This window comes from Canis lupus, chromosome 11 (assembly GCF_048164855.1).
Source record: "Canis lupus baileyi chromosome 11, mCanLup2.hap1, whole genome shotgun sequence".
NCBI lineage: Eukaryota > Metazoa > Chordata > Mammalia > Carnivora > Canidae > Canis > Canis lupus.
In genome coordinates, this window is record NC_132848.1 from 43232723 (window position 1) to 43258989 (window position 26267).

At 41.3% G+C, this 26267-nt stretch overlaps 1 protein-coding gene and 1 pseudogene across 1 annotated transcript in view; both read right to left on the minus strand.

Moving 5' to 3' along the window:
- SLC9A4 (solute carrier family 9 member A4) overlaps nucleotides 1-26267 on the minus strand; it is a 69104-nt gene that overhangs the window by 18429 nt on the left and 24408 nt on the right. Inside the window, exons 3-8 of the mRNA XM_072844406.1 lie at nucleotides 16816-17075; nucleotides 15224-15441; nucleotides 12376-12578; nucleotides 11720-11806; nucleotides 8053-8123; nucleotides 934-1095 (exon numbers count right to left, since the gene is read on the minus strand). Of these exons, the coding sequence (XP_072700507.1) occupies nucleotides 934-1095; nucleotides 8053-8123; nucleotides 11720-11806; nucleotides 12376-12578; nucleotides 15224-15441; nucleotides 16816-17075 (1001 nt within the window). The remainder of the gene's footprint in view (nucleotides 1-933; nucleotides 1096-8052; nucleotides 8124-11719; nucleotides 11807-12375; nucleotides 12579-15223; nucleotides 15442-16815; nucleotides 17076-26267) is intronic.
- On the minus strand, nucleotides 4299-5600 carry LOC140642277 (dynactin subunit 2 pseudogene; annotated as a pseudogene).

Consider the following 26267-nt stretch of genomic DNA (forward strand, 5'->3'; position numbering starts at 1 on the left):
TTGTTAGCACATTGCCAGTTCAGTATCAAAAGTTTCCTTAAAAAAAAAAAAAAAAAAAAGGAAAAGTTTCCTTAAAGCAAGCCATGCAATGAAGCAGCATGAAAACAGTCTCACCGAGAAATAAGGCAGAAAGTTTTCTGTTTATACGGAGATATTCTCAGGGACCCTACTTGAGATTCTTCCCAGGCCATAGAAGAAAGGGAAGGGTGTTTCTGACTCATTAGCACGTAAGGGATGTGAGATAACACTCCGGCATTAGTGACAATTTTATTGCTATCTGTTCTTAGCTCTTATCTCAACCTGCTTTCCAAACATTGAGAACACAATTGAAGTTCATGATCAACTACCTACCTATAGAAGATGACAGGATGGAGGTGTTGTTTATCCTAAATATGCTGCAATTTTCTTAATTCATAAACTGCTTCTTGAAAGAAATCGGAACATCCTTGTGGAAGGAGGGGTAAATTTTACTAGCCCACCAATCACCCTACCTCCTGTTACCACCACTCCAACCCTGAATCCCAGCTAGCATCACAAAATGCAAGAGAGGAAGAGAAATGACTTATGGGAGAAATGCATATTATTATTAGTGTATGATTAGCAAAACCAAATGAACAGGGGTGAAAGGGTAGAAATTAATCAAAAAGAGAGAGAAAAAGTCTTGTAAACCATAATCCATTCGCCCTCCTTTCCAAGGAAAGGTATCATACAACTCTTGCACGCAATTTTAGCTAGAAAAGTAATGTTCAGAAACCGGGTGAGAGAGGCTGAGCATGGGCCAAAGTACAGACTTAGGTCATTCATTTTTCATGATTCCTCCTTCAAATTTTTGCCTCTTCACTCCTAGTATATTATCTCTAAATTGAACAATGAGTTAGTGCTCTTAGGAATTCTGATGTGTAAAGTCCAGATCAAAGGGCATGTTGTACTTACTGGTGGGGTATGGAAAAAGCTGTGGAACTGAGAATCCCGGTTTCCACCATCTCGATAGCTTGTTTCATTTCCAGCTTCTTGTACAAGGAGACAATGCTGGATTTGGGCTGGTTCTTTCGGATTAAGATTTTCCGTAAATACTTGTGATCGAACTTCTTAAACCTAAAAATGAAAACCAACATTTTGAAAATCTTTAATCCCTGTGTGTGCTATGGAAGTATGTTTTGTTTTGTTTTTTTAAACAAACTCCTACTTCACTTTATCCCGAACACCAGGACGAGGCTGAGAATTCAGTCTTTGAATACATTTTTTGGGAAAAAAAAAATCATGAGATTTATAGAATTTTTTTTTTTTAAATAAAGAAAGAATAGCCTAGTGGCCTGAATACATTGAAAATCAACTAGACAAAAGGAAGGGACAAGCTGCAATCAGGGCAGAAAGTATGCATAAGTGGGGAGCGGGGGAGGCCCAGCCCAGCTCAGCTCCAATTGTATGAGAAGAAATGAGGGGTTGAGGCTTTTGAACAAATGTTCCATTCTAATAGCTCCTAACAGTGGCAGCTGCACTTACAGTAATACTGGCCTATTCAACCAGAACCCAATAAATTTAAATGGCCCAGTAGTTACAGTAGTTTTGCCCATTGTGCTGCAGATCATTTTGAATCCTGACAATTAAGGGGTGGGGGGAGAACCCATATATCCTGACAGTCTGAATGATGGAGAATCTGAATAGGCTAGACACTGATGGCCGCTGACTATTGTAGCAAACCTCTGGCTGACCCATTAGACTGAGCTGCACATATGCACATGGTGCCTTCAGAGTCGGCCATTTGTTTGGAGTAGGAATTTTCAATACTTCCAATCATTTTACATTCAAAGAGTAATATGTGTGCCTGCTTTATTTTTTGGAGGGGAACATAACTCCCAGGGCTGTTGGCTTATTATATGGTGATTGGTTTCCTGGTCTGTGAGGCAGATGGACACTCTATCAGTCAAGTCTCCTCCAGGGTTAGCAGGCTGTGATTCCCTATGATTCATGTTCGGCTCGTCCCAGGTCTGCTCTTGCTCCAAATGGGTCAACCCGTCAGCCTTCTTGTTTTCTGCCTTTCTTCATGAGAGATTGTTGTTCCAGTTTATTCCTCAATCCACTGTTGTTGCTCATCAGGACTTCTCTGACACTCTTCACACTGAGCTCACCTTGACCTTTACCAGTGCCAATGGGTGCCAGTGGGTGCCAGGCAGGCTGCCCCTGCCCTACATGCCACCTGGCTTCTCCTGATGTGCCACTGGGTCATTTCATCCCTGCCCTCCACATCCTGATCCTCACCTGCTTCCCTTCCAGCCTCCCTAAAGGCTTCTTCCAAATCTCTTCCTCTTCCTTACCTGCCCCAGAGGAATGGAAGCTTCTGAGTCCTGTCCTCACCCGGCTTCCCCTCTTCGCACCCTTATATTATTTAACTGAATGTTCCTCTATAGTCTATGCATTTTACCATAGCATTGTTATCCTCCTAGACTCACTATCTGGAAACCTGAGAGAGAGTCATTCTTATTGTCTCTTCCCTTACTCTCCTCTTCCTATGCCCAGAGCCAGTCACCATGTCCGCCTCAGAAATATTTCAGTGCCCCTTCTGCTAGTTCCTCATCCATATAATTCTGAAAACTCTGCGGTCCATTGAAAACAGAAGAGACTCTCAAGCCAAATCCGAATTCAGTCAAGTTTCTGCTGTAGGTTAGTTGATCTAGAGTTGGTTTCTTCATCTTCAGATTGAGTAAAACAGTGCTAACACAGAAGATTCAGGAGATCATGTATGATATAATATATGAAAGAGCTAGCATAGTAGTACTTGAGGCTTATTTTATTACTTTAGGATGAAATTCTTATGTCCATGTGATATCCCTTAGAGATCTCCTGCCCCATAGTATCTATCTCAAATTCAGCTTCCATATCACTGTTGTTGTTTGTCTTCTAAAAGCTAAATATGATCATGCTACTCCATTTATTTATTCATTTATTTTTAATTTATCTTATTTTATTTCAATTCAATCAATTAACACAGTGTATGGTTAGTTTCAGATGTAGAATTCAGTTATTCATTAATTGCATATGACACCCAGTGCTGATTACATCATGTGCTCTCCTTAATGCCCATCACTGAGCTACCCCATATCCCCCTGCACCCCCTCTAGCAACCCTCAGTTTGTTTCTTATGATTTAGAGCCTTTTATGGTTTGTCTCCCTCTCTGATTTTGTCTTATTTTCTTTTTCCCTCCCTTCTCCTGTGATCCTGTTTTGTTTCTTAAATTCCACATGAGTGAAACCATATAATTGTCTTCTTCAGATTGACTTACTTCACTTAGCATAATACCCTCCAGTTCCATCCATGTTATTGCAAATGGTAAGATTTCATCCTTTTTAAAGGCTGAGTAATACTTCATTGTCTATATAGACCACATCTTCTTTATCCATTCATCTGTCAATGGTCAACTGGGCTCCTTCCATAGTTTGGCTATTGTGGACATTGCTGCTATAAACACCAGGCTACAGGTTCTACTTCGGATCACAATGTTCGTATCCTTTGGGTAAATACCTACTAGTTCAATGCTGGGTCATAAGGTAGCTCTATTTTTAACTTTTTGGGGATCTTCTATACTTTTTTTTCAGAGTAGCCGAACCAGTTACATTCCCACCAACAGAGTAAAAGTGTTCCCATTTCGCCGCATCTTCACCAATATTTGTCATTTTCTGGCTTGCTAATTTTATCCATTCTGACTGGTGTGAGGGGATATCTCATTGTGCATTGTGGTTTTGATTTGTATTTGCCTGATGCCCAGTGATGTTGAGCATCTTTTCACGGGTCTGTTGGCCATTTGTATGTCTTCCTTAGAGAAATGTCTATTCGTGTCTTCTGCTCATTTCTTGACTGGTTTATTTGTTTTTTGGGTGTTGAGTTTGATAAGTTCTTTACAGATCCTGGATACTAGTCCTTTTTTTTTTTTTTTTTTAATTTTTCAGAGTACAACAGCATTTAATGGTCGGAAACAGTTGTATAGTAGTACAGCCAGCCACAGGAGCTGTGCTGGAGGACAGGACACAGTCCTTCCCCACCCCAGGCAAAGCAATACTGGATAGGAGCTGCCCTGTGGCTGGGCCCACATCCCCAGGGCCTGAGGGGAGACCACCATCTAAAGTTCCCCAGCTACCACTCTGTATTCATTGGAGGAGGGGTGTAAACCCCACATTCAAGAAGAACCCCTTGACCCCAGTGTCAAATGGGATGGGGATGCGAGAGTTATAATTAAAGGGGAGCCCTATGTAAGCTGTTAACAAAGTTCAAAGGCTCAGAGATTACCCCTCTTCTCCATCTCCTAAAGGTGCTCACTTTCCCAGCTGCTTCATCCACTCATGGATGTTGGCAAAATTCCCCTCAGTTGTGGACAGGTTCTCACGCATGGTTGTCTGCACCTGGGTCAGGAGGGCGGTGTTGTCCTTGAGGGAGCTAGGGATCATCTGCTGTGTGGTATCCCAAGTGTGTCAGGAGCTGACCAAACTGCAAGGCTTGCTCATGCAGCTGCTTGATGGTGACAAGCCTCTGCACCAGCTCAGGAAGGGTGCAGGCGATGGGGCTCCAGCGCTGTATGGTTTCATAGAGCTGGTGCACCTTGCTTTCTGTATCTGCATCCTCTACAGAAGCTTTATGCTTGGCAATCTCATTCACCTTGCCCAGGACACTCTGTAGCTGAGCCTCCACTTGGTCCAGAACTGCGAGGTCGAGGGCATTCACCTTTGCTTGCAACAGTTCTACGGTCTCCATAAGACAGGTTCCCTGTAGACCTGCTGAAAGGGGATTCTGAGCATCCTGATCACAGCGTACAGTGGCTTCCAGCTCTGTCAGGCACTTCTCAAGTTCTGCAACTTTGGCAGCTTGAGAGAACTTGTCCTGTTCAAGCCGAGAATGTAGTTCGTAAGTGACAAGGTTACTATCTACGGGAGTCCCACCAGTGGTCTTTCCCCCTGAACCAGTTCCTTTGCTGTTTTTTGTTGCTTCCAGCTGCAGCAGTAGGCACTTAGCCAGAGCTCCATCAGGGTCAGTAGGGTCGATAGCTACATCTGGTCCCAGCAGCTTCTCCAGGTGGGAAGCAACCAGCTGCTGCTTCAGGGCTGCCAGCTGCTTAGCCAAAACCACTGGGGTCAGCTCCTCTTCAGTGGCTGACTCCTTCACCGTTGTCTTGATTTTCTCAACTTCAGCTGTCAGCTCTTGGACCTCATGCAGTAGTCGCTGGTATTTTTGCTGGGGTGTCTCCTTCACTCCTAGACCCTCTCCAAGCATCTCATATTCTCCAGATTCATATCCTGTTCTCTTGGTTTTTCCAATACGATCTGAGAAATCAAGTCCCTTTGTCCCCACTCTCTTGTCTTTGAACTTGTCATAGGCAGCATTGGAATTGACAATGATGTGCTCCACACTTGTGCTCGTCAACTCCTCCGCATCAAACTCTGCTTGATCATCCTCAGGTAGGTCGCTGGTTCCATAAACATCTGGCTCATTCCTGGCAATGCCGGGAAGGTCAGTGTATTTGGGGTCCGCCATGGCAGCAGCGAGGCGGGGTTGGGGGACGGGGGCCTCGGTGGAGCCGGGGCCAGTGTTCGGGTAGGGGAGAGGCTGGGTCCGAGTCCTGGGCTAAACTGGATACTAGTCCTTTATCTGATAAGACATTTGCAAATATCATCTCCCATTCAGTAGGTTGTCTTTAGGTTTTGTCAACTGTTTCCACTACTCTTCTACTTAAAAATCTTTTGATCTGAGTATTAAAGGTCAAGCTGAATTTTATAGCTTTAATGGCTTTATAGCCATTAGCACTACAGAATAGAAGCATATCCCTGTCTTTTTTTTTTTTTTTTAAGATTTTATTTATTTATTCATGACAGACACACATTGAGAGAGAGGCAGAGACACAGGCAGAGGGAGAAGCAGGCTCCATGCAGGGAGCCCTACTTGGGACTTGATTCTGGATCTCCAGGATCATACCCTGGGCTGAAGGCGGCCCCAAACTGCTGGGCCACCGGGGCTGCCCATATCTCTGTCTTTTCAACGTCTTGTCTCACCACGTCTCTCTCTGTGTGTGTTCAAACCATGCTGTGCTCTTTCTTGCCTTTGCATTTTGAAATATCTTGCTGTCACTGCTGTTGCTTGGCATGTTTTCCATTCTTCTCTGCCTGGAGAACTCCTCATTTATTTTCAAAATATACTCTCCTTTCAGTACTATTATAGTTCCATGAATTTACCTCTGTTATAGCATTTCTTATATGGATCATAATTACTCATTCAGGCTCTTTCTCTCTTTTTTCCCCCAGGACCTTGTCTACTATATTGTGAGGACCTAGAATGCATTAAGTGTACCTTACTGCTCTTCCTTGGTGTCTAGCAAATTTGGTATAAATTTGGCTAAATGGAATAATATCAAGTGATTTTTCACTCAGAAAACTAAAGGATTTAGACTTAAAAAAAATCCATGACCTAGGTTCTAGATTGGTGGACATTTACATAATTTAAGCATTCTATTTTAACACAATGAGGACTGCTAAAACGGTCCTTCTTTTTATCTCATAGAAAGAGCCCACTCAAATTACAAATTGGTGCAGCCACTGTGGAAAACAGTATGGAAGTTCCTTAAAAAGTTAAAAATAAGACTACCCTACAATACAGGAATTGTACTACTGGGCATTTACCCCAAAAATGCAAAAACACTAATTCAAAGGGATACATGAAGCATTATTTACAATATGTTTGTAAATAATGTTTATAGCAGCATTATTTACAATAGCCAAACTATGGAAGCAGCCCAGGTGCCCATCTATAGATGAAAGGATAAAGAAGATGTGATATACATATAAGAGAATGAAATCTTGCTATTTGCATGGATGAAGCTAGAGAGTATAATGCTAAGTGAGATGTCAGTCAAAGACAAATACTCTATGATTTCATCCACTGGTAGAATTTAAGAAACAAAATAAAGGGAAAAAGGAAAAAAAAAGAGAGAAACCAAGAAACAAACTCTTAACTAATGAAAACAAACTGATGGTTACCAGAGGGGAAGTTGGTGGGAGGATGGGTGAAATAGGTGATGGGGATTAAGGAGTGCACTTGTGATGAGCACTGGGTGATGTATGGAAGTGCTGAATCACTATAATGTACACCTGAAACTCATATAACACTGCATGTTAACTAACTGAAATTAAAATTTAAAAATAGATTACACACACACACACACACACACACACACACACACAAATAAATAAAAAGTAAAATAAAATTAAAAAGGCCACCCAAAGCTCTCAGTTTCTCATTTAGGTGCTACTACCTGCCTCGACAGCTAGACTTTTAAAGACCTAGTTTCTCTTGGCATCATCAACATCAATATGTGGGCAAGCTTTAGAGAGAAACTTTTACCATTTGGTTAACTCAACTACTCCTAACTCCTATGTTTGCTTAGTAGCTGTCTTTAACTCCCAAACTCTCATCTTTCTTATCCTGAATGAAACTCTCCTCAGGGCTACTTAAGAAACATGCCATAGACTAAAATTCAGGGAAAGAATATGTTCTGAAATCAGAGATGTGGTGGAGAAAAGGGATTTTGGCATTCTTATAGAATCATTATATAGAAAGGATCCTTGAAGGTCTTCCACTGCAGCCTCCCTCCCCAGTGGAGGACTATCTTCCCCAGGATCCCTGATGATTCACCAAATTCCTTTTGTAGACTTACTAAGCCAGTCATTCTATGGTTGAGCTTCTCTTTTCATTGGGAAACTTGTCCTTGTTTTAAATTTAGATCTGAAAATTTCAATCTGAATGTTGCACTAGTTCTCTCTGATGCAACCTAGCCCAAGTCTACAGCACCACTACCCGCCCCTCCCACCCCCCAAAGCTTTCCATTTTGCAGCTTTCCATTTTGCATGGTTTCTACCTGCCTCTTCTCTGCCATGGTTCCCAGGCCCTTCATATTCCTGGTCCTGTTCCTCTGGATTCTTTTCTAGTCTTATGCTCAGTTTTCAATGTAACATTTTCAGGTTCCTCATGTAACAAATAACCATACCAGGCAGTGAAACCCTTGGTCTCCTTACTTGTCTCTCACTTGGTAGTGGCTCCATTGCCCACACACATCTTCAATTCCAGCTTTCAAGTGATCCATCAGCTGCCAAACCAAATACAGGAAAATGACTGCTGGTGAAACGTTAACTCTAAAGACACACAAGGAAAGCTAACACATTTTGGAAAACAAGGAAGTTTTAATTTCCTGGAACATGCACTCTTTTCTATCACTCTGTGTGTGTAAGTGAAATTTATAATGCCTTCCATAGTAATTCGAGTTAGTTTCATGACTCACACTCTGTTGATACGCTTCCTTTTTTTTTTTTTTTTTTTTTAATTTTTATTTATTTATGATAGGCACACAGTGAGAGAGAGAGAGGCAGAGACACAGGCAGAGGGAGAAGCAGGCTCCATGCACTGGGAGCCCGACGTGGGATTCGATCCCGGATCTCCAGGATCGCGCCCTGGGCCAAAGGCAGGCACTAAACCGCTGCGCCACCCAGGGATCCCTGTTGATACGCTTCTTAATAATGCACATAACTCTCAGTGAAAACAGGGTATCTGCCATTTGTTTTGAATAATATTTTTCTAGAATGATTTAGAAAATGTCTCATTACTGAAATTACTTGAATATAATAGCTAATTATTACTTTTAATTTCACTGCAAAAGAAAAACATGGCCAGTATCCAATTTATAGAGTTTCTGAAAATATAATTCTACAGATATCCTATAATAATAACGAAATTTACCTATTTGCTTCATTATTTATCTGATTATTTTGTCTCAATGTTACATTTCACCATCTAAGCTAATTATACTACATTTGGCTTCACCCAAATTATTTATAGGAATTTCAGGAAAAAGCATAATCTCTTCAAAATTTATGAAGTAGTCTTCATAATTTATTTTATTTTAAAGATTTATTTATTTATTCATGAGAGACACAGAGAGAGAGAGACAGAGACATAGACAGAGGGAGAAGCTGGCTCCTCACAGGGAGCCCAATATGGAACTTCATCCTGGATCCCAAGATATGCTGCTCTGAGCTGAAGGCAGACGTTCAACCAACCGCTGAGCCACCCAAGCGTCCCAGTCTTCATAATTTAAACTTGTAATCATTGAATTTATGCTGACTTCTATTTTTTTGCAAAATAGATTAAAATACTAAATTAATTCTGAAATACCTAATTGTTGTACTTTCTAACAATAGTTACAGCTTTATCTGAGAAAAAATAAATAAGAAAACAATGAAGTATCTGAGTTCCATTGTCTTATGTATATTATTTAATTTCTAAAAATAAAGAACAGAGGGTATAAAGATAGAAGCAAAAATCTTCAATCAGGTTAAAGCAGTTCTTATTTGAAAACTCATTCCCTACTCCCATCTGTTGAATATTTCCAAATGGCCTTGAAAATTTTTGGTTTGGTTTTGGATGACTTTGGTCATATAATTCAGGGCTGATTTTGAAAGACTTCATCAGTTTCTCCAACGTTAGAATCATGAATTTACAGTGATAAAAGAAACCTAAAAATTATCTGGGTCAATCATACATCCCCTCCCAGCCTTAATTTCCTGTACAGCAGCTATACCAAGTGTCCCCAGTCATTGTTTGTACATATCCATTTCATCTTTGGATGTGCCATAGGAAAAACAATTGCCATAATGCTCTTCATTAACTGAGCTGAAAGCATTCTTTCCCTCTGTCTTCTAGGTATTCTCTCTCATTTTTATTCCCTGGAGCCATACAAAATGGCATCTCTCTAATATTGTGCTGAACTTGAAAGCAACCTGAAACCATGCTCAACTTCATTTTCATCTTTATCAGTTGAATGTTATCACTGAAAACTGCTCTAGGTTATATCTGCAAGTAGTAGAAGTTTTTACCCCTTACTAGTGAAAAGTTCAGAAAGAGCAGAGGATCTCGTGTTCTTTTGGAGCAATGATTTCAAAAGCAAATAGGGCAATTCAGAGCGTTAGTCACTCTGCATCTTTTGAGGTGTCATCTAGGCAAAGCTAGTCTCTGGGTATTATTAACACTAATCTAGATGTTGCTGTGAAGGTATTTAGCAGATATGACTAAAGTCCATAATCGGTTGTCTTGAAGTGAGGGATATTATCCTAGATAATCTGGGTGGGCCCAATTTGATCAGTTTAAAGGCCTGAAGAGTAGAACTGATGCCTCCTTAATGAAGAAGCAAATGCTAGTCAAGCACAGTAGCTGTGGCTCATGCTTGAGAGTTCTGGTCTACCCTTCCTAAAGGGCTGCCATATAGATTCTGGACTTGCCTAATCAGCCCCTACAGTAGGTAAGCCAATTCTTTACAACAAAATTCTTAATATATATCTTGTTCCAGTTCTGCTTTCCTGTTGAGCCCAACAGAAACACTAGCAGCTTGGACCAAAAGACAAGAAGAAAAGATAAAATGTAAGCGGGAGGTAGGGAGGTGTATGTGTGTGTGTGTGTGGGGGGGGAGTGAATCCAAAGTTCTGTAGGCAAGGAATAGGCTGATTAAAGGAATGAGCTGAAAACACAGGCTAACTTTCATGAAAATGGAAGGATGACTCAGAGGGTGGAGTTGAGAACCCAGAGGGTGGAACCCAGATTGGAGTTCCAATCTAGTGGAACAGAGTCTGTTCCCAGGCCTTGAAACCAAATAGTTTTTCCAGGTATACTTGGAAATGATTTTTTCCCCCTTCTATTTCCCTCTTTTTTGAAAGGGAATATCTATAGCCATTATCCTATGACTACCCTACCAGTGTATTTTGGGAGCAGAGAACTTTTTTCTTGAATTCCACAGGTTCAGCATTAGAAAGGAGCTGTGCTTCAGGATGGATAATATCAGAGGTTCAATCATCCCTGATTTAGATGATTGAGATGATGAGATTTGGGACTTTTGAGCTGATAAAATTGTGATGAGATTTTGGTCTTTGAATTGACACTGTAATGGATTGAGACTTTAGGAATGTCAGGATAGTTAATGTATTTTGCATGTTGAATAGATATGGATCTTTGAGGGGCAGAGAGCAGCCTGTAATAGACAAAATAATGGTTCTCAAAGATGTCCACATTCTAATCCCCAGAACCTGTGAATATGTTGGTTTATATGCAGAGGAAAATTAAGATAGTAGTTGGACTTAGGGTTGATAACATTAAGATAGAGAGAATATCCTAAATTAGCCACATGGGGCTAATATAATCATAAAGGTCTTTGATATGGAAGAAGAGGAAAGAAAAGTCAGTAACAGAGTGATGTAGCCTGAGAAAGACCTGAGTGGCCATTGCTAGCTTTGAAGATGGGAGAGGTCCACAAGCCAAGTAATTCAAGAGGCTTCTAGAAGCTGGAAAAGGAAAGAAAGCAGAGTCTTCCCTAAAAACTCCAGAAAGACATGCAGTCCAGTAATATCTTGATTTTAGTCCAGTGAGACTCATTTTGAACTTCTGACTTCCAGAACTATAAGATAATAACTTTCTGGTTTTTTTTTTTTTAACTTTGTGTTTTTTTAAGGCACTAAATTTGCGGTAATTTCCTACAGTAGCGATCAGAAACTAGTACAGTCACTCTTGATGTAGCTGGTGAGGAAAGACGCTACCTTTAATGCCATGTACACAACATCTCATCAAAGCTCTAAATTATTCCTATCAATGATAAATAGAGAACATCGTATTAACTTATTAATTATGACAGAGATAACTTACACGAATATGAAGTTCTTCGTTGATGGATTCTTTTTTATTTGTCTTTTTAACATCCAGGTACCTGACTAGGGGGCCAATTGTAATTCCCTAGACCACAAATGAGAAGAGAAAGAGTTTTGTTGTAGTGATGATTGTCATTATATAGAGAGCAACTCTATTAGCAAAACTATTAGAGCTTCCGATTTTCATATCTTTGTTTTGTACTAGCTTCTACTGGATAAATGCTCTAGTGTTTACTTTAGTTCTTATTTCATTCCTTTAAATTGTATAGTTAAAATGGGCATTGCTTTAAAACAGGAATTTTGTGTCATCCCTTAAAATGAACTCTCAGTTTGCTGAGAAGAAATTCCAGCTAAAATAAAAACTTATGCTATCCAGTACTAATTGGAAACATGTTTTCAGTAAAACACAATAGAGTATCATTCCCCTGCTATCCAGGAATATTTTGATCAATATGTTTTATTGATTAAAAGGCAACATATTTTAGAGGTTAAAGGATGAACACAAACACGATCTAGAAATATTTGGAAATTCAATTTGAGTATTGCCCATATGTTGAAATATTAGATAAAAAATCACTTTTTTGGTACTATGCTAATTTAATACATCACCTTGAAAGAATCTATTTATTTCAAATATGGAAGAAATCTACTAACCTGAATAAATACAGTAAAATATATAACTACTAGAGTAGCAGTGACAAACATTTTCTTCCTAGGAAAAAGAGACAGAGGAAGCAAAAATGCAAGTGAAAAACTTCCAGCTCCTCTGACACCGCTGTAGAAAATTATGCACTGGTCCTTGATGGAGAAGGGGAAAGTCCGGAACTGGTTACTGACATAGAAGAGAGCAAAGACGCCTAGAAAGGGAGAAATATATATTAGAGCAGAGTCATAAATGAGTGGATACACAGTGATAGTGTACCCAAGTTGTGTGCATGTGCCCACAGAACAATGCAATCTAATTTCATCACATCCACTATTGTCCATCTCAAACAGAACATCTTATAAAACTTCACTTCTTCAGTAGTTGTGAATAGTAGTGCTTCAGGTTGTTAGCTTCCTAGCTTGTGTGTGTGTGTGTGTGTGTGTGTGTATAATAAAAGTAATAAAGTAGCAAAATCTTGATATTATTTGATATAAGAAATGGCATATATATTCTAATCGATACTCATAATTTTTGCCCTGCCTTGTAAAACTAGGTAAAGCAAGGGTATTACTTGGGGGATAGAAACGTTTTTGTCATGTTCTCAATGAGTAACCAAAGGAGGTATATAATTTTAAACAGAAGAGGAGTCTCTTAGTGATTGTGGTCTGTGCTGGGTAAGCAAAACTTTTGTGGTTGGTTTGGTTCTTCTTGAGGTTCAATGCAAACAAGAAAGCTGGCAAGGTTTCAAAGTGGAGGGAGGCTCTTACTCCAGTAAGTGGAAGGTGAATGGTGGCAGAGATTGTTTAAAACACAGAGGTGCTTTCTACCACACTGATTTTCCATCCCTGAGAGGCCCACATAACCTAGCTTACCACCAATGCAGTGCTTCCTGGTGGGTAAGGTCCCTTCACTAACGCTTTGACTAAAGAGGAGGTTTTACTGCAGAATAAAGCTCTCAGTAACCACATGTGACTTCTAATCACACAGACTTAACAGCAAGCAATCTTTGATGACAGGCACATGGATAGTGTGAGAGACTGTAACATTTAAAATTTTTCATTTTCTTGGGACACTTGGGTTGCTCAGTGGTTGAGCATCTGCCTTTGGGTCAGGTCATGATCCCAGGGTCCTGGGATTGAGTCCCACATTGGGCTGCCTGTGGGGAGCCTGCTTTTTCTTCTGCCTATGTCTCTGCTTCTCTGTGACTCTCATGAATAAATAAAATATTTAAAAAAAATTTTTTTTTTCATTTTCTTTTGTTCATTCTGGCTCCTCCACCTACTGTCATGTGATCTTGGCTAAGGTTCTAATCTTTGTGCTCAGTCTCTCTGAAGGAGGTATTGATAGTATTTACCTCAGAAGGTAGATGGAACATTTACATAAATTTAATATCTATATCTAACAGAAAGCAAGGAAATGACATTGTAAGGCTTCATGAGTGTGAACTACTACTAGCCACAATGAGTCAGACTCAAGATGAAAAGAAGCTGGGAGAGAGAATTGGAGCCTGACAGCTGGCTCTGTCCCTCACTGTGACATGACCTAGTCAGTCATTCTCTTAGTGACTCTCTCATCAGCTAGAATATGAAGGACTTGGAATGGATTGTCACCAAGGGCCAACAATGTTGAGGTATCCACAATATTAATCCTCGTTTAGATGGTTTATATTCCTGTTGGCTGGACTGAAGCTCAGTAATGTTACTTCTCTCAACATTAGAGAGTACTGGAACTGAAGGGAACCTAAGAAATTTGTTCACACCTCCCATTTTGTGGTTGAGGAAGAAGATTTTGAGTATAGCTAGTTAGTAGCAGTGCCAAGATTTGCTTTGAAATGATAAATCTATATAATTAAATAGCGCAGTTTCCTTCATTCTTTTCTCCCCAGGAAACCTAACAGGGACATATATTCAGACTTAGTTTTATAAATATTTTAATATTTTTTGCATTCTTGTTATTCTTTCCTAGATTCTAAAACCCACCCTAAATAATTTAGAATTGATATGTTCAAGGTAAGTTCTCTGTCGTTCCTCCAATTTCTCTTTAATTGTAATCAGTTTGAAAATATGGATCAAAGTCAATTCAGCAAATGCTTCAAACCCTGGTCAAAATCATTTTAAAATAAAACTGCTTCTAATCAAAAGGCAGCACATACAATGTAGTTCAGTACTTAATGTTCTCGCTGGCCCTGGAAACATAAATGTACAAGATAAATAAGCAGCCATTAGTCAAGACACCTTTTTTTCTTTTTAAATTAGGCATATTTTATGGGGGTGATGTCAGCTACATGATAGAGTTGCTTTTACTAATTAATGATAAGCACTTTTTAAAAATAAAGATTTACTTTCTGGTCCTTGGTTGTTTCAACATCAAACTCAACCCTCAACTAAAACCACCTGTGTGTCTTAAGGGAATGTTTTCTAACAGTACCTTGCCTTACACAGAATACACTTGGTGAGATCTCACTTTTCCTATAATAAAAGTGTAAATGCTCACAGTGTATAATCTGTATCTGATTTAAGGTGAAAGAGGGTAAAAATTGACAAAGAAGTGAAGAGCAAGGGATAAATTTACTGAGTTATATTTAAATGTGCAGATGTGAAAGTTTGCTCTTCAAATCAAAAAGAAAAACAAATTCCTTGCTCGGTGCACAAGCTTATCAGCCTCTAAGTACTCCGAACTGATTGGGGGAGCACACAGACAACATTCCTAGTCCCTACAAGGTGCCTATCCTCCCCTAACCAGTAAAACCAGTTAGTGTCAGCTCACTGCTTAGGCTATTACATTGCAGAAAGGGATAAGAAAAAAAAAAAAAAAAGGCAGCAAGCAGAAGCCTCATTGGGTCCTGCTGTCTCTTACTAATGGCTCTCCAGATTTGGCAGAAGGCCAGCGTGAAGCAGATGAAGGCCCAGTTCCACTCGTGGTTCTTCCCAATGGTGGACACGCCCATGAAGATGAAGATCAGGGTCTCGCTGACGCTGCTCAGCATCTTCATGAAGTACTTGATGGTTGTGTAGGATGTCTGGGACACATTTTCCTCTACATACTTTTTCATTGTTACTGCACAGGCCGTGATCCTGCAGAAGGAACAGGGTCTCAGAAGAAGTCCCAAGACTTTGCCCCTCTGTGAAAACCTTCCTTCTGGCAATGCCAAAGTTACACACATCCTGTTTTTATTCAGAGAGAATGTCTTCCCTCCTTCCTTTTTCCCCATAGATTTTCTTTCTTTCTCTTTTCCCTCTCCCAGAGGTTTGCTCAAATTGAGTGTGTTGGGGAAGGTGGGCATGGCACAGCTTTTTCACAAGAAAATGGTATCAACCAGGCACCAACCCAAAGCAGAACTGTTTCTGGAAAGACTAATCCAGTGAGGCTCTCATTTCTTCCACCTGAGCAATACTTCTTAAAAAATTTAATGAGAAATTTTTCATTTAAAATGTTTTTGTTCTAGGGGCACCTGGATGGCTCAGTGGTTGAGTGTCTGCCTTTGGCTCATGTTGTGGTCCCGGGGTCCTGGGATGGAGTCCCGCATCAGGCTCCCGATGGGGAGCCTGCTTCTCCCTCTGCCCATGTCTCTGCTTCTCTCTCAGTCTTTCATGAACAGATAAATAAAATATTTTTAAAAAATAAAATAAAATATTTTTGTTCTAGAATCACTAGCAAGTCTGGTGAGAGGGTGGCAGTTGGGGACTGGGGAAGAGAAAAAATTTTGCCTTGTCTAAGTAATTTTGATTACTTTTAAGGTAGAACAATAATGAGTTTTTAGATTTTATACTATTATATTTAATTAAAATAGGTATTTATATACAATAAAATTAAATATTTCTGCCTAAGTAGCTGGGTGTGAGGATAATGCCATAGAAAAAACAACATGTCCAGATACAGCAAACCAAGTTAAGAAGTCTCATTCCAAGATCTATGGAAGGATAAACATTTACAAATATTTTCATTAGGAAAAAAAATGGGGGCTTCTGGTCTTATCCCATCTACCTAGTTCCATTCCACACTGATAAGTCCTGGAGCTGTGTTGTGATTTAAGGGAAATAGGAGAAGGCTGAGCTCAGGAATGGCATGTTGTCCTTTACTTTTAAAATAATGAATTTTTCAAGGAAAAAAAAACTATTGAAATGAGACTTTAACCTTGAACTTCTAGTTGTTCTCTGCATCAGCTCTTCTGAGCCTTTTATTTTATTTTTTTTTTTTCTTCTGAGCCTTTTAAATTGACCTTGTAATTGCTCTGGCCATTCAGGCGAAGAGCAAATACAAACACTGGGGAAAACATTCCTTTGGCTAAAGGACCCGAATCGGATTCTACAAAAGTTTAAAAAAACCCAAATCCAGCAACACCTTTGTGGGCTAGTGTCAGAAGTTCTGCCTTTTGCAGATGCTAGTCCACACGGTGTGGTCCTGCATTCCCTCATTGCTGTGAGAGTAGGTCCTTGGTTTGTACTCACGCCAGGATGCCAGAGAGGTAAAGAGTCTCAGCAGCTAAGTAAGACAGGTAGCTGAACATGAAGACGATGAGTGGTTCGATGGCAGAAATATTCTGAGTGAAACGGGTGATAAACGCAGAAATGAACCCAAAGATGACGCCGAAAAATACTCCCCCAACCCCTACAATAATGAATCGAGCACATCCAGCCAAAATGTCCACAGGTTCTATGTCTTCAAATTTATGCATCTTTGTGAAGGCAATTAATATATTGTATAAGACCTAGACAAAAAGAAAATGAGAAAAAAGAAACATGAATTAGAATTGAGAAATATTTAACACAGAGATTTTTAACTTGTGTCTAGTTGAAGAATGCACAACAGTGACTTGCATAAATATTAGCATAAAACAGTGCATAAAACAGTGACCATGAGTATTAGTATGGCTAACACCTAACTTTTAAATGTATTCCAAATTATGTAATTTTATTCATTTACCTTGGGTAAGAGTCTAACACTTTCAATCACTGAGCACCCACTCTGTGCCACTCTCTTTGTGAAGCTTCTGTGTCGGTTATCAACTTACTTCCTCCCAGCTCCGAATGCACCTTGCAATATGGGCCCTATAATAAACAATGCAATTCCTTCAGCAGGATTTTTCCCTTCAAGGGAGCAGCAAGCTACAGCTCTGTCAGCAGAGGGCGCTGGAGAGACAGTGAAGGAGAAAGGGGCTTTCTGGCAACTTCCAGTGGGAGGGGCAAGAGTCAGTCAGGTGATGGGGAGGACTTCCGTTAGGTCCTGTCAGGGCACTAGGGCTTGGAGGAGGTTCCTCCATAACCCTACAGCTTCAGCTGGAGATAACCTGTCCCTGGACCTCTTGACATGAAGAAAAGAAGCCCAGGCAAAGCCCTCATGCAGAACAACTGTCATCCCGGGTCCCTCTGAGCAGCCCTCTTGTGTAAACCCTCTCCTGTGCCCTGTCCACACAGCCTGCTCCTCTGAAGGCTCTGTGCCCGTCCCCAGCCCAGGTTCCCACTGCACACCTGGTGCCGGCCGCTCCTGATGCCTGCTCCTGATGCCTGCTCCTGATGCCTGCTCCCTGCCGGCCCTCTGGAGGGTGGCCTATTGCACACCCAGCAGCTCCATACCAGCTCCCCTGGCTAAACCAGCCAGCTCCTCTGCTGCCTCGTGGTCCATCCACACCTCCAGCGAGGTCTGAACCCCTTCCAAGTTTGTCCTCTGAGGGGAGCAGTGTCCCTCAGCCTTAGGGTTCCAGGAAGAGTTCTCATACCTTGTAGCTAGGCCTTTGTTACAGTCAATCATTTTGAGGTTAAAATTTCCGTTTGACCTACTGTGTGCTTTCTCTCTCCTGCTACTTTTTGCATGCTTGTCAATCTCATTAAGTCCCCCAAACCACTTGAGCCCCCCTGACACACACTTCAATTTTCATGCTATTTCTCTCCATGTCAACAGGTATAAGAAATCATAGTGGGGGGATCCCTGGGTGGCGCAGTGGTTTAGTGCCTGCCTTTGGCCTGGCGCATGATCCTGGAGACCCAGGATCGAATCCCACGTCGGGCTCCCTGCATGGAGCCTGCTTCTCCCTCTGCCTGTGTCTCTGCCTCTCTCTCTCTCTCTCTCTCTCTCTCTCTCTGTGTGACTATCATGAATAAATAAATAAAATCTTAAAAAAAAAAAAAAGAAATCATAGTGGGGGCATCTGGGTGGCTCAGTTAGTTAAGCCTCTGACTCTTGATTTCGGCTCCAGTCATGATCTCAGGGTGGTAGGATCAAGTCCCAAGTTGGGCTCTGCATTCATGGAGTGTGCTTATCCTTCTCCCTCTGCTCTGCCCCACCCCGCTTCTGCTTTCTCTCTCCCTCTCTCTCTCTCTCAAATAAATAAACAAACAAAATCTTAAGAAAAGAAATTCCAGTGATCTAGGGATCACTACTTCATGTACTTGACAACCCAGAACTTAGACTGAGCTCCTGAAAACTGGCAGCAGCCACACAGTTAATGAGACACACACAACAGGTAAAGTAAGATCTCTGTAGAAAATGAAGACCTTTGAGGCTGTCCGGCCCTGAAGAGTCCTGATAAACCACAGCACATATCCATTGGCCTTTGTTTGCTATATCTGGAAAAATGGAGGGAGAATATCAAGAGCAGGAGCAAAAGCTAAAACTCAAGGAAAGAGTCAATTATCTGCTGTGTGCGGGACCACAGGAGTGGACGGAGCCTCCAGAATAGTCAGGTCTATATCCCATTCATTTCCCCAATTTGCATTCTGCTCTCGCCTTACCCCTGGAACAATCCTATGCTTTGTGACCTGCAGGACTTGCCCAGGCCCAAGCCTCTTGCATGACTCTGATTTCTCTATCCCCAATTTATCTACCCTTGCTGAGACATTCAGTGTCACCTGTGTGCCTCAGCGCGCCCTGACAGTGTTTGGAGACCGGCCTTGGCTTCGCCCACAGAGCTGACCAGAACTGCTTTGTGTACATGCTGACCCCTTGGCCATGATCTTTGATCTTCCCCAGCTCTTTTCCCAGTCCTGGACCCTCCAGGTCTGCTCTATGCAGGACCTCTGCTGACGCCCCATGACATCACCTTTATGATAAAAGTTTGTTGTTTTCTGATAGAGATGGCCAGCAAAGGGGCCTAGGCTGGCTTCTTGTTATGTTCACAATCATAAACTATCAAGGTGCATTTCAAGCAAAGTCCCACTTCAACTCATTTGCATTTTTTTTTCTAAGGAGTGCCTCACATTTGTTTGAGTTTGTTCTGCAGTAGCAGAAACAGAACAAGCAGCTGGTCTGTGGCAATGCGTATCTCTGTTCATGGATGCCCAAGAGCGACGATGTCAACTGTGAATACACTTTGCTACCGATTTCTGTGTGGAAATCAAAAATCTTATCCAGGGATTCCTGGGTGGCTCAGTGGTTTAGCGCCACCTTTGGCCCAGGTCGTGGTCCTGGAGACCGGAGATCGAGTCCCATGTCGGGCTCCCTGCGTGGAGCCTGCTTCTCCCTCTGCCTGTGTCTCTGCCTGCCTCTCTCTCTCTCTCTCTCTGTCTCTCATGAATAAATAAATAAAATCTTAAAACAAAACAAAACAAAAAAATCTTATCCAGCTTTACACAGGGCATATGTCAATTATATCTCAATAGAGCTGGGAGGAGAAAGGAAGAAAAGTAAGGAAATATGGGATTTGCAACGTTTTATTTTTTAAAAATTTCTATTTATTTATTTGAGAGAAAGAGAACAAGCAGTGAGAGAGAGATAGAGATGGAGATAGACATAGAGATAGAGATAGAAGTAGACTCCCCTCTGAGCAGGAAGCCTGACTTGGGGCTCGATCCCGGGATCTGGGGATCATGACTCGAGCCAAAGGCAGGTGCTTAACTGACTGAGTCACCCAGGTGCCCCTGCAACAGGTTTTAAATTGCAATTGGTATATCTGAAAACTTTTTCAGCAGAATTATTTAAAAGTTTGTGGAGTGTAGACAGAATTCTTCTTGAGTCCAGTTGTTAACATTTTTCTGGAGATAGGAGGTAGGGGCTGGGGCAGGAGCCAGTGACACCTGGAGCAGGATGGGTCCTTATGCCCACGTCATGTCTTTCCCTGAGAGTCTACAAAATGTACCCTTGTGCTACATCTCTGAATGATGAATTGGTGTTCGTTTTTCCCAAGAAGAATTTAAATAATTCCTTCTTTCAAGTTTTACATAATTAGCCGGTTACTGCTATAACTATGGGCACTCCAAGAACACCACAGAACTTGCTTACACTGCAACCAACACTCAAATACCGTTCTCTGGGTGCTGGCCCCCCTCCCACACAAAGCAGGGTGCACTTAATCCAATCAAGTGGAGAGAACTTTCTTACACTGATATTTCAGATCTTTCTCCCTGCTTCCTTCTCTTGGAAATCCATTCTATTCTTTCTTACACTGGTTTGGATTCCTGGGTGCCAAATAGAGCTGCTCATTGGGAAAATGCTCTACTTTGGCCCTACTTTCCCCTACAGAACATCTGGACCTGAATTTCCTTTCTGAATCACAGACTTGTATACCACCTTCTTTAAGATAGGGTTTTGGGGCTCCTGAGTGGGTCAGTGGGGTAAGCATCCAACTCTTGATTTGGATTCAGGTCATGATCTCAAGGTCATAAGATCCAGCCCCAATTTAGGTGCTGTGTCAGCCTCCACACTGGGTGTGGGGCTTGCTTTTGTTTCTCTCTCTCCTCTGCTCCCTTTGCCTCTCTCCTGCCATTGCACACATGTGTTCTTTCTCTCTCAAAACACACAAACAAAAGGATATTAGGGTTTTGCTATAAGATATTGCAAGAGTGGCGATTTTTCACAATTAGTCTTCATTTACTAACCTACGAAGAAGAAAAGTTAAACAGAAAAAATTCAATTCAAAAGATAACAATACATGGGGGGAAAAAAAACACATAAGTGTTTCTGTTTTTCTGGGAATTTGTTAGTTAAAAGTTGAAAGTCATTTGTTGTTTTGGGGTTTTCCTGATAATGGGTCTTAAAATACGATGCTATCTCTGTGTATGAGGAATTTTCATGCATTCACAGTATACCATTTTACAGCCTCCAATTTTGTTCCATTTAATTTTCCCTCAAAGATCCTTTTGGATCTTTTTTGGACTCTTTTATATTGCCCTGATGTTACGGAAATGACAATGTGTTGTGTGGTTTCCTGTTCCTGCACGGCCCTCGCAGCTGTGAGCACTTACCTTTAAATGGAAATTTCAGTCTCTATACCCTCTAGCCTTGGGAATGATAAGACCTTTAGTAAGGAGAATTTTGAGAAAAAAAAATCTTATCCAGTACAAAATGGCTTTTGGTTTTGGAATGTGAGTTGGCAGAGAGGTCAGTCCTCAAAATAGCTCAGTGGTCACCAATCCTCACATAGGATGCTTTATCACTAATGGACTTAGTTGAAGGGGGAGAGAGGACATGAGGAGGGTGTCTAGTGGCCCTTCTGCTCCCAGGTCCCCCGTCCACAGGCACCTCTCCTCCCCAGTGCGGCTTTGTCACATTGCTCTCCATATAAGCCTAGAGTGGCTGTAACAAAATACCCCAAACTTGGATGGCTTACGTCAACAGAAATTTATTCTCTCTCACTGTCCTGGCAACTAGAAGTCTGCAATCAAAGCGTTGTCAGTGCCTTTTGAAGGCTCTAGGAGAGGATACTTCTCTGCTTCTTCTTGGTTTCTAGTGGTTGTTGGCAAGCCTTGGTGTTCCTTGACCTGCAGATACACCACTGTTGTCTACATATGGCCTTCCCTGTGTGTCCCCTTCTCCGTGTCTTGACATTGCCTTCTTTTTTTTTTTTTTTTTGACATTGCCTTCTTACAAGGACACTAGTCATTGGACTAGGACCCATCTCAATCCAATGTGAACTCCTCTTAACTACCTGCAAAGAACAATTTCCAAATGAGATATCATCCTAAGGTTCTAGGTCAACATGAGTTTTGGGGAAACACTCTACAATCCAGTACAGCTTCTATAACTCAAATGACCTTACAATGAATAAATAGACTTGTATTATAGACTGATTTTTGTTCTACCTCCCTCAGGCCACAATTTCATTTTAAATTTCATAAAACCCTAATCTGTGGCTTGTCCTCAGAATGGATCCATTTTATTTCTTTAGAGACCCTAGGACACATGTTTTCAGTGTCTGGGTTAGTTCCCGCTTTTTAACGTGATTAGTAGCCAGTCACCAATAAGCTTGGTTAGATAAGGGGATATGGACAGAAGATTATAAACAGGTTCATTTCATCCCCCACAGAGATGTTTCTGGTGCATCTTCTGGGAGAAGAAGCTGAAGAAGATAAATAAGAAGAAGCAAAAAGAGGTGCCTGGGGGGCTCAGTCGGTTAAGCAGCCAACTCTTGATTTCAACTCAGGTCATGATTTCAGGGTCCTGGGATTGAGCCCCACATGGGACTTCCCACTCTGTGGGGAATCTGTTCTCCCTCTCCCTCTGCACCACTCCCCACTCATGCTTGCTCTCTCTCTCTCTCTAATGAATACATTTTTATAAAACTTCTAAAAAATAAATATTAAAAAAGAAAAAGAAGCAAAAAGCTTGGTGCGAATTGGCTCAAGCAAGGACATGCATACTCACAGACCCACCAGGAGCACAGTACGTTTGTGCAATTAGGAAAGGGATTGCTTTCAAAAGAGAGGGGGAGAGACTTGCTGAAATTTCACACCAGATTTGATTAAGAATACACACGCTGATCCACAGAAATTTTAGAAAATATAGAAGTACAAAGGAGAATCCCCACAATTGTCTCCTAGTCTCTCCCAGAGAAAGCCACTCTGAATATTATAGATATTATATATGTAAACATATTTGTATGTACATTTATAAATACATATGTAAATATGTAAATATTATATAAACATATATATAATATATATCCTTTCTAATTCTGCTTGTCTGTTTGCCTATCTATCACCTATCTATCCATCCATCATCCATCTATCATCTGTCTATCTGCATGGCATCTATCATCTACCCCTCTGTCTATGGCAGTCAGGCCCCCTCGGGTCTCTGACTGCAGGGAATGAATCTGAGCAGCCAGCTGCTGCACCTGGATTCCCATCACTGTCCTCAGCCAAGCACCTGGTGTGGCGGGGCACAAAGGCAGGCCCCATCTAGGAAGGTGCAGGATTCCTCTGATGGGTGTTCTTAGCCTGAAGACTCCACTTGGCTTGATAAACTCTCTCAGAAATGTGGTCAGCCAGTCCCATCCATCTTGTCAGCTCCCTCTCCCTCACCTGCGGTCACTCTGCTTGGTGGTCTGAGGCTCCCCACTTCTCCGAGCTCCCTCCCCATCTTGTCTCACAGGGGTTTCCCCTGATACATTGTTTGTGCATCTCACTGCCCTTTGAATGTCTGGTACGTTGGCTGACCTGGACAATATCTATCGATCTGTCCATTGTGTACCAAGCATATTTTATAAAACTGTTATAATATTGGTCTCTTCTATTTAAGCAAAGTAAGGCTAGGTTCTGAGAAAAATCTTGGCTGAGGGGTCTTAGCCCAACTCAGTGAGTAAACTTTAGTCCCATGTTACTTTCTGCCCGACATTGAACGTCCTAGAAGCCCTGCAGAATCTTTACAGATGTGCTCATAATCCAAGGAGTGAAGCCAAGATAAGGAGCCAGACATTCCACAAGGCTCCCCAAATGCAGGTTCTGACTGAGTGTTAGTGGGACCTGGGAGCTTATTTGACTCTCAAATCCAGAGGAAACACAGGGAATATAATTAAGACTCAAAGATTTGCATGTTGTTGCCACAAACGAAAACTCCTCTGCATCGCTCTCTGGGTTATAAGTAGCTACCCAGTCTGTTCCAAGGGCCTGGGAAAGTCAGCTGGGCCAGCCCTGTCTCTGGACACCAGTAAGCCCTGCCAGAAAGATGCCATGGTAGTTTGAGAAGCTAAAGTAGCACATATAATTTAAGAAGACTACATTTACAGACACAATCCATATGACTACATGAAAAACAATTCTTATCTTTCAAATTACATGGCTCTGGATGTCATTACAGTTGTAAAAGGTTTTCTTTGGATTCATTTCAATCACAATCATGTGCATATTTTTCACATATTGGAGGGGAAATCTCAGCCAATGCTAAATCTCAAACATGTCCCTGGCTTTCATAGAAACAAGATTAGATTTACCCTCTTCAGTCAGGGTGGAAGTGCAATATTGTGATATAATAAGAAGTATATATATATTGTCTTTGTCCCCAGTACCTTGCACAGAGTTCCTAAAAACCTTGCCATTTCCTGAGAGGAACATCCTTTGTTATTTCTAATGGACAATTTTCAACCACAGCTGAGTTTATGCTAATGAGATAATTCTTGCCTAGGTCCCAGAGAGCTTCTGGAGTTAGGCTGTTGCCAAAAGAAACAACCAACTGATTAGAGGGTTGCAACTTTCATCCCTACCCTATGACCTGCAGGGAGAGAAGAGGGGATAGAGATTGAGTTCGATAACCAACAGCCAATGATTTAATCAATCATGCCTATGAAATGGAACCTCCAAAAAAACTCTAAACTATCAGGGTCAGAAAGCATCCAGATTGGTACCAGGAGGGTGGCATGCCTGGAGAGCACATGGAAGCTCTGCACCCTTTCTCTCATACCTTGCCCTGTGCCTCTCTTTCATTTGGCTCCTCCTGAATTGCATCCATTATAATTAACTGGTAACCAAAAGTAAACTGCTTTCCTGAGTTCTGTGAGCTATTCTAGCAAGTTATCAAAACTGAGGGGATGGTTGTGGGACCCCCAATTTTACAGCCAGTCAGTCAGAAGTATGGATGGCCCAGACTTGCAACTGATGTCTGAAGTAAGCGCAGTCTTATGGGACTGAGCCCTTAATCTATGGGGTCCGTGTAAATTCAGAATTAGTGTCAGAATTGAATTAAATTGTAGAACACCAAGTTGGGGTCTGGAGAGTTGGAGAATTGGCTGATATAGGGAAACACACCCACACGTTTGTTGTCACAAATGGTGTTGTAAAGCGAAACAGTTCAGAGAATGTGGCTCAGGAAATGGTACTTGTATGTGATCCTTAAGAACTTCATGAAACCTCCCAATATCATAACAGAAACTACTGCAAAAGTTTGCAAGACCCTTTCAGTACACAAAATAATGGCTTAAGACACCAGCCCACTGACCAAGGCTTAGAAGAGGTGGAGGGTTGGTTTTAAATGTGCTGATATTTTTTCTTTGTCAAATTTATTGATAATTTACATCTGATAAGCTGCATCTAAAAATGAATGAATTCTGACCATTGTATATATCCATAAAATCACTATCATGCTCAAGATCCAGACAATTCCATGAACCCAGAAAGATTCTTTATTATTCTTTTAAAGCCCATCCCTCCCTCTAACCATGGCCGGAAACCACTGACCTGTTATTACCACTGTAGATTAATTTGTTTTTGTTTATTATTTAGAGGGAGGTGGCAGATGGGTGGGAAGGGCAAAGGGGGAGGGAGAGAGAAACATAAGCAGGTTCTATGCCCAGTGTAGAGCCTGATGGGGCTCCATCTCATGACCCTGAGATCATAACCTGAACCAAAAGTCAGTCAGACACTTAATAGACTGAGCCACCTAGGCATCCCTAGATTAATTTGTGTTTGATATAAATTGAATAATAAAGTATGGACTCTTGTGTGATCGGGTTCTTTAATTCAGCATAATGTTCTGGGGAGTTACCCATGTTGTACCAGTATCAGTGGCTCGTTCCTTTTTAATACCAAGAAATATTCCATTATATGGTCATGACACATTTTGTTCATCCATTCACCCGTTGAAGGACAGGTGTTCCCTGCTTGCCCCACCACCGAGGCTCTACTATCAGAATATTGCTACTGTAAACACTTACATACAAGTCTTTTGTGTAGGCCTATGTTTTCATTTCTCTTGG